This window comes from Homalodisca vitripennis, unplaced genomic scaffold, assembly GCF_021130785.1.
Source record: "Homalodisca vitripennis isolate AUS2020 unplaced genomic scaffold, UT_GWSS_2.1 ScUCBcl_4018;HRSCAF=9904, whole genome shotgun sequence".
Classification (NCBI taxonomy): domain Eukaryota; kingdom Metazoa; phylum Arthropoda; class Insecta; order Hemiptera; family Cicadellidae; genus Homalodisca; species Homalodisca vitripennis.
The window spans coordinates 31082-45632 of record NW_025780152.1 but is presented as its reverse complement, the minus strand read 5'-3'; the positions used below and the strand labels follow the sequence as shown (position 1 = coordinate 45632).

The window sequence follows — 14551 nt, the reverse complement described above, 5'->3', positions numbered from 1 at the left end:
AAAGACTCAATATCCCTCGAATTTAAACTCTTTTTTAGCCTTGAATATGACCAAACAATACTGCCAACATAATAATCTTGTTCTTAATGAGAGCAAAAACACAGCAACTTATATGGAAAGGCCGAAGAACCAGTGATTACTATGCCTTACCAGAAATAGCTCAAGATAACGAAGCAAAGTACCTCGGCATTATAATAGATGACAAGCTATCTTGGGTAATTGAAACATCATCTCTTAATTGTTTAAATAAAATTAACTCTTTTTTAACTAAAAAAAATTTGTTACTTAACCCCAGCAAAACACATTTTATACCCTTTAAAACACACCAATCGAAGTTTAATTTTCAATATGACATTAAGATAAATAACCAAAATATAATGGAGGTAGAGGAAACTTGTTTCCTAGGTCTAATAATAGATCAAAATTTAAGCTGGAATCAACATGTACAAACCATAATAAAAAAAGCATCATCTGGCCTGTACGCCCTTAGGCAAATGGCAAACCTTTGTAACCAGGATACTTTAAAACAAATTTATTTTTCTTTAATACATTCCCATATAAGCTACGGGATCAGTGTATATGGAGCTACTTCAAATAAAAACCTTAAAAAAATTCTTATACTACAAAAAAAATCAATACGGTTAATTCTAAATTTACCATGGCAAGCAACCGTTTAAACATTTATTTGCATAATTAAGAATTTTAACTGTTTACAGTCAATACATATACGATACAATAACTTACAAAAAATTTAAAAATATACCTAACTATACCACTCATAGATATAATACTAGGAGTGGTATAATTTTTGAAAATCATAAATTAGAGCTGTTTAAAAAGAAAACTGAATACGCCGGTACACGATTTATTCAATACATTCCTATTGACATAAAAAAAATTGAAGGAATCAATCCGTTTAGAAATAAATTAAAAAATTATCTCATATCACGATCATTTTATTCTTTTGAAGAATTTTTTGAGGGCTTGGGCCATTAAACAAAAATAAAAATTGAGTTGATTTTAGTTGTTTAAATTATCAATATCTATGTTAAGTTAACATAAGATTTTAGATAGGTTAACCTGTATCTGTGATGATATAATCCACACATTGACAATCTCTGTAGTAAGCTTAACTCCAGTATTTATTCTATTAAAAGAGTAAAAAGTTCTTAACCAAGATACTACCAGGACAGCATATTTCTCTCTAGTTGAGTCCCACCTGAGGTAAGGATTATTAGCATGGGGCAACTCTTCAGCAAGAAACAGAGACCGTTTTATAGTTCTGCAAAAAAAGGCTATTCGAATATTAGCAGAACTGACTCCTCACGAGTCATGCCGTCAGGCTTTTTGAAGAACTTGAAATCCTGACAGTGGTCTCACTCTATATTTGCGAGGCCACCTGCTACACAATAGCTCAGACACCTGACCACCTAGATAACAATCATAACTATAACACTAGAAACGCATAAGACTATGCCCTGCCAACACACCACCTGACTCTGTTTTAAAAGAAATCTACCTACATGGGGAGAAAACTTTTCAACCAACTCCCAGAAGATCTGAAGAGACATAGAGAAGACAAGAACCTCAAGATATCACTCAAGATATGGCTGCTACAGAAATCTTTTTACACCCAAGAAGAATTTTTCAATGCCTGACTATTTATGGTAACATTTCTGTACCATATATAAACTTAGCTTCATCATCTATTTTTAACTGTTACCTATTTATATCTTCTTGACTGATTTCAACTAAGCTATTATTGTATATACAATTTTAAGATATGAAATGTACAAATCATTAATAATGAGGCCATTACTGTACTCTATGTTCATGTAAATAAAGAATTCTGATTTATTTGTTTGATTGAGACAAACACAACCTTTGAGTGAGGGTGGAGGGATAAACAAGAGGGTTAGGGGTGGGGGGACTTTTAGCAAGACACTTGTCTATGTTAGTATTTAATGGGAGACGATTCAGCTATACAATATTTTCCCTTATCAGCTGTTTTACAGAACACAATGATGGACTATATCGTTAGAATGTCCTTCCTAAGCTTGTAAATACATGCAACGCCAATCATTTGTTGATGGCGACTAACCTGTTACTCTTCTTTGTCTGACATTTGTTTTGAATTGTTTGCTTATATTGTAAGGACATTTTTTATTATGCACAAAATGATAAGCTCGAACGCTCAGGTGATTATGAAGCTGGTTTAAGGTGTTGTGCATTCAATGTGAATATAATTATGATATGAGGTAATTAAAGTGACAGATAATTAATTATTTCAATGCTAGTGAAATATAATCGTACCAATAGTCCATGTGAGGAAATTTGGATAGGGTAAAATTAAATTCTATCAGATGTAGAAAAATCAGTTATTCTTTATTATAAGAAAATGTTGACATCTTCCAGCCTTAAAAAACAATTAAACCATCAAGTTATGTTTTTCATTTAAACAAGTTAAATAAAAAGTTACACAATTCATATTTAAGTAATATATTCACAGATACTTTAATAACATTGAATGAATACTTCCAATTTGAAGAACATAGAACTGACTCACAGCATGGAATGTGCTAACGACAGGAGTAGGGGATGTCTAGTTTCTGACGTTTGCGAGCCTTCATGCCCGAGAAGAACTCTTTAATATCTTCCTCTCTCACCACCTTCTTGTTCTCCGCAAACTTGGCCAAGTACTCGCTTAGGTGAGTCTTCATCTCGTTGTAGCCTGAAATCGTACATACAGTATCATCAAACATATTAGGACCATTTATGATTAGGATAGAGTTTGTTGTATTTGGGCTGTGAAAAATGTTCTAAGAATATTTGCAGAAAAGGAATGAGCAGAATTTCCTTCCACTTTCAATTTGTTACAAGTTTATTATTTAATATTAAAAAGGGTAATTACAAAAATTTATACAATGTACATTTTACAATAATAATATTTTCTATTAGATTTAAGAGCACAAGTGTTACAGTTAAACTAAACAATAACAACAATTACAATGTTTATCAAAGAATATATTTAGTTTAGGTATTGTGAGAAAAGCAGGCTATAATTTTGTTAATGTTTCACAAATGGATAAGCTTATTTTTTGTATAGGCTAACATTAACCCATTGAGTCCCACGATGTCGACTATGTCAACCAACATTGTAAAATATGCATTTATATTATTTTGATATTTTACTATGTTATTTTGGTTAAATGACTAGATATTGTTATATTGGATAAGTTTCAAATATGTCAGCATATAACAGACTATCATTTATTGGAAGAAATAATTAGATTAGATTTAAAAGGCCTTTGTTTAGCTTTATCACCTTTGTAAACTGGATGTTAGTGTCTCTAATGAATTTATTGTCAAATGATTGTCCAGAGAAACTTTGCCACCGATGACAGTGTGCATCTCTGAACTATTTCCTAATAGCTTGGTAAGCATTTGACTTGCTTACACCACAAGCCTGTTCAGGTCGAAGAAAGTGCTTCCTTGAGCCAACAGTTCCTCAGGGAGTTCATCGCCCCTAAAACACTAGCTAGAACGGAAGGGATTCCCATACCAGGCTTGAAGTAAGTTCCCTTGAGTTAAGGGTTGTAAGAACGGCTTGCCTATCAGATAGTGTCAATACCTGTTCAATCCTGTACTAGAGCAAGCTATAATAGCTTAGAGAGAGAGAGAGAGAAACTTTATTACATAAGCTTTGAGCTTAGAAATGGTGTCACAAGATACATTATTTTAAAATTCTCAAGTCACATCTTTAAACAGTTTTTGAGTTTGATGTCTTCAGCTTGTTGGCCTTCTATCACAGCGGGCTACAAACTCCTCAATGCTATACACAGGGTCCTCAAGCATCCACTTCTGAAGTCTTCTCTTGAGTGTCTTCGGGTTCCCGCATTTTAAGTCCACTGGAAGGAGGTTAAAAAGTCTGGATCCAGCATATGACGGCTTCTTAGAAAAACTGGAGGTTCTGTGTACAGGGAGATTGAAATTATCACGGTTTCGGGTGTTGTGTTGATGCACATTTGAATTTCTTGGTAAGTTGAGGGTAGTCGAAAAGGCAACAACCTCGCAGATGTAAATGGCAGCTAATGGAAGGATTTGGAGAGTTCTGAAGACATCCCTGCAACTATCTTCCCTCTGAAGGCCCCCAAGAACTCTAACAGCACGCTTTTGAAGAACAAAAACTCGCTGGGTGTTTTCCTTTGAACAATTTCCCCAGAAAATTATCCCGTACCTCAGTTGGGATTCAACAAGTGCATGATATGCTGCCCGTGTTGCATCAACTGTTCCAACACTGTTGATTCTTCTCAGGGCAAAGATGGAAGAGCTGAGCCTTCGGCAGAGGTAGTCGATGTGGGCGTCCCAACATAGTTCTTGATCCAGGATTATTCCGAGGTGTTTGGTTGACTCAGTAACCTGAATGTCTGGAGGACAGGTGATGTCATTTTTAAATTTGCCAAAGAATACCTGTTGAGTTTTGTTTTCATTGAAAACCAGGTCATTGTTGGCGCAGTATTCCATGGCTTTACTGATAGAGATAAAGTTGCTGATCTCCAGAGGCTCCAGTTCTCTGTTGCTGGTCAAGAGCACCGAGTCATCTGCAAACATGACGGTGTGGCTGTAGGTGTCCATGTATTTGGGGAGGTCTGCTGAAAAAAGTGCAAATAGGACAGGGCCCAACACAGACCCCTGGGGCACTCCTCTAGATACACCCAACAACTCCGATCTCACTACACTAGTGGTTCCCTTAACAGTATGTTTGATCTCAACTAGCTGCTGCCTGTCAGAGAGGTAGGATCCAAACCAGGCGAGTGCTGATCCAACTATACCAAAAGTTCGAAGTTTTTCTTATATTTCAGTCTGACAAACTGTGCCATGCTCTGCCAGACTTTCACTGAGAGCTGTTCTGAGAGATGAACTCCACACCTCACTAGCCAGATACGCAATAGATGAAGGAGCCATCTATGTACCTGATTAGATAACCTTATAGACTTTATTCCCGTCTCAGATAGTGTCAATACCTGTTCAATCCTGTACTAGAGCAAGCTATAATAGCTTATATTTCAGTCTGACAAACTGTGCCATGCTCTGCCAGACTTTCACTGAGAGCTGTTCTGAAAGATGAACTCCACACCTCACTAGCCAGATCTGCAATAGATGAAGGAGCCATCTATGTACCTGATTAGATAACCTTATAGACTTTATTACAACTAAGGATTGTTAAATACAAATTCTTTTGCCATATTGTGTGATGTCAAATGAAATATTTCCAATGTGATATTGTATTGCATACCGCTTTAGCAATAGTGCAATAAGCTGTACTAATCGAGTTTGCCCTCAAATTTCCTGCAGCTTTCACAGACTTATATTCTTCCACCATGACCTGTAAGTGCAGTGATAGAAGTCCTAAGAAAAGTTCAGTGCTGCTTGTAGGCTTCTAAAAGCTCCTGTTTTATAAGCTGGTAATCTTGTTTTTGACCGTGACTTGCTCTGCCTTTGTGGCTGGCTTGTCTTGATTTCCTTGTAGCATTGACAGGTCCTTTTTTGTAAGAAACACATTAGAATTGGCACTTTATGAAGTCCACCAAATGTTTTACAGGCGCAGTAACGTTTGGCTCTGTAATAGCTGAAGTATCTAAGAAACAGGTAAGAATCTAAATCAGCTGAACACTTCATTTGCAAGTGACACTAATAAAAACTTGAAGTTTGAATAAACCTCAGAGACACCATCAGGGATCTGCATTCTATAGAAAAATATAGCCACTAAGTAATTCTTATCTCAAAAAACCGATAAGGTCTTTTATGTTTCAAAAAATTAAAGCAAAGTGTTTGTACTGTAAGTAAAAATTGTGGATTTGCACAGTCTGAGTATTTATATTACTATTGTCTTTGATGACAAGTTTTGAACTAACCCAAAATAGCCTCCATCTGCTGGACCCTGTCAAGTGAGGACAAAGCCTCCATGCCTCTCTCATACTGTGTCGGACCAGCTTCTCTCTTGCGTAACTTGCCCTTGTCCTCGTACGAGCGAACTGTGTCTTCCTCGTCTGTTAGAAATGACACGTTGTGCTTCTTGTAGGTTTCCTTCAACATATGGCAAAGTGAAAACAAAAGTACAAGTTCTGGAAATAAAACTTAAGCGATTACAACAAAGTTGTAAAATGTTACAATGTAACAAATTGGACCTTTTTATATTTTACTGGAATCAGAATAAAATTTGATTAAGTGAAGAAAAATTCCAAAAAATGAATCTCTTCAAATCAGTTTAGGATTTAAAATCCTACTTTAAAAAGAATTGGCCTGTGAGGAATTCATGGAAAGTCAAATAAACATAGGCTTGATAAAATTGCATATACAGTAGTGTACAGGTCTGGATGACACAAGAACATCTCTGCAATGTATAGCAATAAATTTTGGGTAATTCTGTAAAAAAAGGTTGCCTAACATTTTGAATATAAAATAATAAATAAGTTATGGTATATAAATTTATAAAAAAATTCTCAAATGACAAACTTAAAAATTAGATTCAGTACAAAAAGATGTAAAATATAATGTGTGATAAATGCAATTTTTTTTTAATTTTCTGACTCTCATCCTCTAAAAAGTGTAAATTAATTTATTGAGGACTTGAGTTAATTCATCTTATCCATATTATCCAAATTACTATGTTTATTTTTTAATACACCTGTGTATAAATTAATATGGGCTGCTTAATCATTAATATCCAAAACAAAATATGGCCCCTACTAGCCGTATATTGTCAGTCTTACCTGAATGCTGATTTGGCAAATAACAGACCATTGGAAATAGTGTTTCAAACACATAAAATAGATTTAAACATTGCTGTTAGATACCAAGTCTATAAAACATTGCTGTTAGATACCAAGTCTATACTGAAGAAGGTCTTACACAGCGTTCTATTAGGACAACTGAAAAGTTCTGTTAGATGTCACTATACATCAGTATTCAGAAGCAACTTACAACAAATGCCATGTTCCCTTGTGGAGATCAATCAGCAAATGGCATGTTTCCTCATGGGGACCAATCAGCACATGACATATTTTCTCATGGGGACCAATCAGCACACACCATGCATTTACTTATTTATCCTGTTTTACCCAACTTATCAAGATGTCATCAAACGATTGGTAAAATTTAAATTATGTATTATACACAAACTTAAATTTTAAGTATAAAATCGATCTGAAAGCGGTTTTCATAGGAACTGAACACCATTTTGACCTGTATGTTTGCACTTTCTACCATTTTTCCGAGTGGGGAGGGTAACAGCTTGAATTCTTGATGTTTGATGATTCTTGTTCAGTCTGTACGACCTTTACTACAGTTATGGGATGATTTTCATTGTACTTTAATGTTTTGTTTCTGTAAAATAGTGATCTTTTTGCGTTTCTCTGAACTGGCAAATTTCATATTTGGCTTGTCATGCACTTAATCATAAAAAATATGTCTTTAATAAATTCAGTTTATATTTTTTCTTCTTGTAATAACACCAAAAAACTTAACTCGAACACAACTAAGTCAGTTTATTTAATTTGTAAATTGTATTTATTTATTATTTTATTATAATAGGAGAGGATACATTTAATTCAAATTCAAGTTAACTGAAAAGTTTGTACTGTAATTACAAAAAAGTCTATAAGTTTATTTGCTCATAAGAGTAAGTTCCAACAAGTGAAACTAAGGAAAATAACATGTATCTTTAAAACAGCTTTTAAACATTTTCATCACTTTTCTTATAGTATGAATTAAAACTTAAAAATAAAATGTTTAAATCTGTTAAATAAATATAAATTAGAACATCAACACATACCATACACGAAACGCACGTGCAGAGCAATTTTCTGAAACCTTCTGGCCAAAATGTCGCTCCACTTTGTCTTGGCAGAATTTTTAATTTCTTAAGAAGACATTCTGCATGTTACAAAACAACATTCATTAGAAAATTATAATTTGGTAATAACCTGTACTAAACATATGTAAACAAAATGCTAAGAACTTATTTTAATTATGCATTGTGAATTAACATTTTAGCAACGCAAGATTTTTAGGTTATGTTAATAACAGTAACAATGTCATCAATACAGTAATTTTTTTTTTATTCTGTTGAATAAGTTGGATTATAGCTTAATAATAATAATCCTTTATTGAATCTTTAACGTTTTACACAAAACAGTTTTGAATTTAGATCTAAGAGTAACATAATTTCAGCAGTTTCTGAATTTGTTAAACATGTAACAGAAGCCATGGATAAGTCGCAGAAGACTGTTGGAGTTTTCTATGACATATACAAGCATTGATTGTGTTGTGCATGATATTTTGGTGAACAAGCTGAAATATTATAATTTTTCAAAATATTATCTTAGAATGGATTGAATCAAATCTCAAATGTCATAAACAAAGAACTACTATAATAAAAAAAGGTTTGAAATTAGTATCTGATGGGAAAGAAGTTAAGATTGGTGTTCCCAAACGTTCAATTCTGGGCCCACTTTTATTTTTGATACATACTAATTAACACACAATGCAATTTTATATGCTGATGACACATCAGTGGTGATCCAAGCAAACAAATTGGAAAATCTTGTTCAATACACTAAAGATACAATTACAGAATTATCAAATTTGTTTTCAGAAAATGGTCTGAAACTAAAATAGTAAGAAAATGCAAACCATAGAATTTAAAACTTATTAAAATAAACAAGCAGAACAATTTGATTCCTTTTATAAGAGCTCTCACTTATCAATGGTAAAAATACTGTGGTTAGTTTTGAGAAATGTAATTGATTTCAACACAAGAGTAATGATTTATTACAGGATTTTCCACTCCATATTGGAATATTGAATTTTGTTGGGGCTATTCCAGCAAAGCAGATGTAATTTTTTAAATACAAATAAAGTGTATATACACTTAACTTTTTCTGGAAAGAGTCTCATGTGAACCCTTATTTAAGAAACTATACATTTTAACTGTTCCTTCTTTATATATTTATACTTAAATATAAATTGTATACTTGACATAAAACAAAACTTAAATCATATGTATCAAAACCAGGACGTGTACTGCACATGACATAAAACTGATTTTCAATATCCAATCCACAGATTGAAGTTAGTTGAAAAATCACCTCATTATTCTGCCAAAAATCTATACAATAACTACCTGAATGTCCTACAGCATTTATATAAGTAATATAAATTTATTTAAAGAATTAGTAAAGACCTATTTGTGTAATAAAGTAATAGCATTGTTCATATTTTTGATTTTGACAAAATTATTTAATTGTTACAACTGCATTTAGTTTTTAAGATTTAGGTTAAGATAACTTGACAATGTTACAAGTTTTTTATCTTTGCTATATATGTATGACGGAAATGTGACAATAAAAAAAATGGGACTAAGTTTTATGTAATTCATTTCTCTGGTGGAGATATTTCCATTCGGCAGATTGGATTATTGTTATATTTCAAAACTAATTTTATTTATCTGTGTACATGCCCATTTGAAAATTTATTTTAACTATTTATTAAATGTGATAAACTTTGTTTTGTTGTAGATTATGGTTAAAAATTACAGTAAAATGTGCACTTTTTCTTGATTTATTTTAGGGCATAAAGGTAAAGATAATTTTATTGAATTGTAATTGATTACAAACTACATTTGTTACTGAATGAATTTTGTGATAATTTAAAGTCCAAAACAAGAGTTTTCTATCCTATGATCATTAAACTATTTTTAATATTCTTCGTAGATAATCTAAGTTAAAACTGTCAAGTGGATCTTTGCAAATTCAGTAAATATTCAATCAGAAAAATAAGTTTGTGAAATTAAGTACAGACTAAAATAAAGCAAAAATTCCTTACCTTTTTCTTCACATTTATCAGATTCTTTAGAAGGAGAAGCAATTTCAGAACCCTTTAACAGTACACAAGGCAGTTATTAGAACATAATAAATAAAAAGTAAACTGTTATAAAGTGACAACAAAATTCGTTATTTCCATGTATACTATATTGAAGCTATAGTACGTTTTCATTTTTTGAACATTTAATATTTTATGTTTTGGTGACGCCACTGAAAGGAATATTTCAGAATTACCTAGCCGAAAGTTAAAACATTGTAAAACAGTAACAACTTGAATTAAACTTAGGGTAATTAATAAAACCATTTAGTTTATTATATTTTCAAAATTTTTTGTTCAGTTTCGAAATTCCACCGCTGCAGCGCTAGTCGGTGTCCCGCGCTTGCACACTGTCTACTTTCATCTGTTAGCAAGCCATAGACCTAATTACAGCAAAAATTGACCGTTTTTAGATCTGTTAATGCTTAATTCAATGCCCCCATCAATTGAGAATCCCAATGACTGTGAAAATGGTGCTTGGTACCAAAGACATGAAAACAATTGAAATTCACTGACAGAATTGTGAACTGTACGGACAAACATTTGAATTGGTAGGAGATTTAAAAGATGGCAAAAAAAAATATTTATGATGAGAAATGGAGTGGACAACCCTCAATAATTAATGAGTTGGTGCAGAAAGTTAATGATAAAGCCAAAATGAACCAGCATTTCACAATTTCTTCATTATTAGAAGAGATTCCTCAAGTTTCAAGAAGTGTTTTCTATGACTTTTTTTGGAGAAACACATTTTCCTGTATGACAATGTCTATTCACATGTGACAAAACGACCACAAGATCTCATCACAGCATTTTGCTAGGAACAATTTGATAATCCCCTTAATAGCCCCAATTTAGCACCTATTTGTTACTATTTTTTTATCATCAGAAGTATATTAGCACCACACTGACGACAATACTATAAAAATGATCGCGTTAAGTTAGTATTAAATCAAGTGGCAATCTTCTATGACAACAGTATAAAACTGGTTATTTTTAGATATGGTAAGTGTCTTAATATTGATGGCAATTATGTAGAAAAGTAGGTAAAAGTGAGGGCTTTCATATCACAATAAAATTGTATAAATTTTTTCTTGATTTTTGCTTATATATCAAAACGGTACTTACTTAAAAAACATGCTTTATATATGCAACATTTGGACCACAATAGTTTAGTTTATAAAATTTATCTAAAAGAAAATCTAAATTGAACAAACATTTCCAAAAACCTAAAAATGAGTTCTTCTATTAGTTTAGGACATAAATTCTTTGATCATCATTAAAAGTTTGGTAAAATTTGAATAACTTTTTTGGTATTAATTTTAAAAACTAGCGGTTCTAAAAAAGTTAAAATATAATAAATACATCAACTATATTCTCGGTCCCACGGCTGACCGTCTGATCTGTTACATTTCCAAAACCAACAATGGGACTGAAAAGAATAAAAAAAATTGAGCTGGGCAGTTTAATAAATAATCAGTAAACATATACATTTTAAGAAAATTTAAAAATAGTACTCATATGGTAAGACATTACTCTTATACAAGACACAACTCTGTTAAAATTACACTGTGAATAATAAATACTCACCACTGCTTTTTCTTCCTCTGGAACATCCATTACCTCATGCTTTTCTTCCACTACTGAATTTTCAGGTACATTTTCTTTGGTATCTTCAAGAATATGTTTTTCTCTTGCGTTTTCTGCAGCTTATCATTTGTTTCCAAAGCATCTTTTGAGTGTATAATATCTGTATTGGTACCATTTTCTGAAAACCAGAAAGTAAAGAAATTAGTTAATGAAGAAAGATTTGAAGTAAAACAAATTTACATTATTAATGTTTATGTAGGCTACTGCAATATTTTAGTACAGCTAAGGGTTGCTGCACAAAGACTTTAGCAAGTTATTTTGAAAGGACAACAGGATTTTGGACATTTCCCATCATTATAGGCTATAAAAGGTATAACACAAGGTTTCGAGGATTATAATCTATCCACTTTGTCAGGTGGGAGAGGTATTAATACATAAAAAAATAAAGAACAGAAATAATTAATGAACAGAAAGAAAAGGGTTCCAAACTGCTTTTTACATAAGAGACAATTAAGCATGAAAAAGGTTTGTAATTGGTTTTTAATACAGTATTCAAATATTTTGCTAAAAATAGATATTAAAGATATGGACCGACAACTGGAAGGGTTTGTTTTATCACCCTTCTTATCGGTAGGAACCACTTTTGCTATTTCAACATTGTGGAAGTGTGCCTTCAATTAACATTCAATTAAATAGATAAAACACTGATAATCTGTTTAGTAACCTTATTAGAAAACATTGTATAGATTTAATTAGGAAGCACAGTTTAGGACATCTTCAACAACAATTATTTCCCAATATAATGTATTTCTTAGAGTACAACTATTTATATAATTATTTACTAAGTTAAGAGCTACACTAAAATCAGCAGGTACTTGTGTTTTAATCATATCAAGAGCTAAATTTATAAAATATTCATTCAAAACATTAAAATCAATAGGAGAATTGTGATCCTGGGTGTGTCTTAGCTTTAATAATATTCCATGTGGATTTACATTTATTTTTACACATTTTAGTAATTTTCATTTGAAGATAGCTTTTCTTCTTTAATCGAGGTTTTATACTGTTTTCTAGCTTCCTTGTACACAGATTTAGCCAACAGTTCTCTTTCTGTACCTTTAATATTTTTTACATTGTCAAAACAAAGCTTCTAAAATTCTTAAGTTTGTTGTAAATCATTAACAATTTGGCCTTTTGGAATTTTTAAGTATAACTTCTTTTAAATAACATTTTTGTTCATATAAACTAGTCAATAAATTAATAAAATAATAAAATTCCATATCAACTCTATAAAACAACTGAAGCCTAGTCCAATCTACTTTAAGAAGTAGGTTTTTAAAACTATCACTGGTGATAGGCGTCACCACTCTTATTGTTTTGTACATGTTATTAGTTCTTACATCACATTGTATGTTTATCATTTTATATGAGCTAGCTAAGATGATGTCATGGTCAGACAGGTGAGGTTCTACTACTCTACATTTAAGTTTTCCTGCACTTATATTAGTGATAATATTGACTAAACATGCCTCTCCTATCGTTTTTTCCAGATTCAAACAATACATATTGTAAGTGCGTAATAAATTAAGAAAGGACTCCTTCTAAATAATTTTTTTATTACATTTATGTTGAAATCTTCTGACAAAACTATGGTTTCTTCTTATACTTTTTATTAAAATTGTAAAAGTATAGGTAGTAAACAGAAGAAATTGTTTTACATTTAAACACGGATAATTCAAAAAGTTTTAATTCAAAAGTTGGATTAATTTGAATTGTTCTTTCAGTTTGTTGACATACCTATACAAAATAATACAGTTTGCATAGTTAGAATATTTTATTTTATTGGCTCCTCGAGCTCAGAGTTATTGAAGTTCGCCTGAATATACAAGCTGAAGGTTTTTTGTCTCCTACTCCTGCTGGTATTAGTACTACCTTGATTCACAGGAACGCTGGTCTCAGAAGTTTTGCTAGCAGCACTCTCCTTGGGTGGTGACATCTTGTTAGACACCTGTTAAACCAAAAGTATTGATAACCAAAAGAATTCCCATTCAAAGATTTTTACCAAAGCTCAAAAAACAATTATATATATCCAAAAATTGTACTTAAATATTAATAATAATCAATTTAACCGGAGATCAAAATTATTATCCTGTAAATTTGGACTATTTGAAAGAGCCTGCATATTTTTACATGTGAAATAAATAACCCAAGCCAGATATTTTCAAAACTGGTCTAACACATGCACTTCTATAATAATCCAAATAGATTGGACACAATTTAAAACTTACTTAATCACCTAATATCAATATTATGTATTTATTTATATCAATATTAATCCATAATCCCAAAACTGACCTTATTTTGAAGTTTGGTTCCAAAAGTGGCCTAATTCAAAATATAAAGACAATAGTAAACTATACAATAATTATTAAGTTAGATGACACTGTCTTGGTCCGGCACTAGATTGGTAGTTAAAATTGTTTTAAACAAGAATATTTGGAATGTAAGAATATCAACAATAGAATTGACTTGCCTGTTTTTCTGTATCAGCCGGGGAGTCATCATCAACATTTATGTTTTCAGAACTTTCATTTTTGTCAGCAGTGTTCATTATTTTGCTCACTGGAAAAAGGAATATGACAATTAATTAAAGTGAAATAAAATAATACGGTACTTGTTAATTATAAATATGCATAGTTTGTTGCTGGTAGAAATGATAATTTACTATAAGTTTTGATTATTGTAGGTATCTGCATTGCTGTATGTATGGTCAAGTAGCACTAGTCAAGGTCGCGACCAAAGCGGATAACGCCGAGCCAGTTTGAATAAGATAACTCTCATAGCTCCCAATAGTACCCTGATTAAGTTACTGCTACCATTTCTGCTGCAGTCGTGTTGCTTGCTGCAAGTTATTACTGTTCCCATTTCCGTTGATTCCAGTAATTTCATCATCATCATCATCGTCAGACGTTTCCGTTCTCACGGGTCGTCGTCGTACACAGCCTCCTCCACTTTAGTCTATCCTTCCAGGTCTCCTCTTCAT

The 14551-nt window shown here is 32.0% G+C and overlaps 1 protein-coding gene across 1 annotated transcript in view; it reads right to left on the bottom strand.

Annotated features, from left to right (window-relative positions):
* Nucleotides 1-2483: 2483 nt before the first annotated feature.
* The window catches only part of LOC124372785 (putative E3 ubiquitin-protein ligase UBR7), a gene marked incomplete at its 5' end in the record, with an annotated part of 37016 nt that continues 24948 nt past the window's right edge, over nucleotides 2484-14551 (bottom strand). Inside the window, 8 exons of the mRNA XM_046831195.1 lie at nucleotides 2484-2731; nucleotides 5916-6087; nucleotides 7835-7935; nucleotides 9886-9937; nucleotides 11314-11350; nucleotides 11578-11686; nucleotides 13441-13516; nucleotides 14042-14130. Coding sequence (XP_046687151.1) covers nucleotides 2580-2731; nucleotides 5916-6087; nucleotides 7835-7935; nucleotides 9886-9937; nucleotides 11314-11350; nucleotides 11578-11686; nucleotides 13441-13516; nucleotides 14042-14130 — 788 coding nt within the window. The remainder of the gene's footprint in view (nucleotides 2732-5915; nucleotides 6088-7834; nucleotides 7936-9885; nucleotides 9938-11313; nucleotides 11351-11577; nucleotides 11687-13440; nucleotides 13517-14041; nucleotides 14131-14551) is intronic.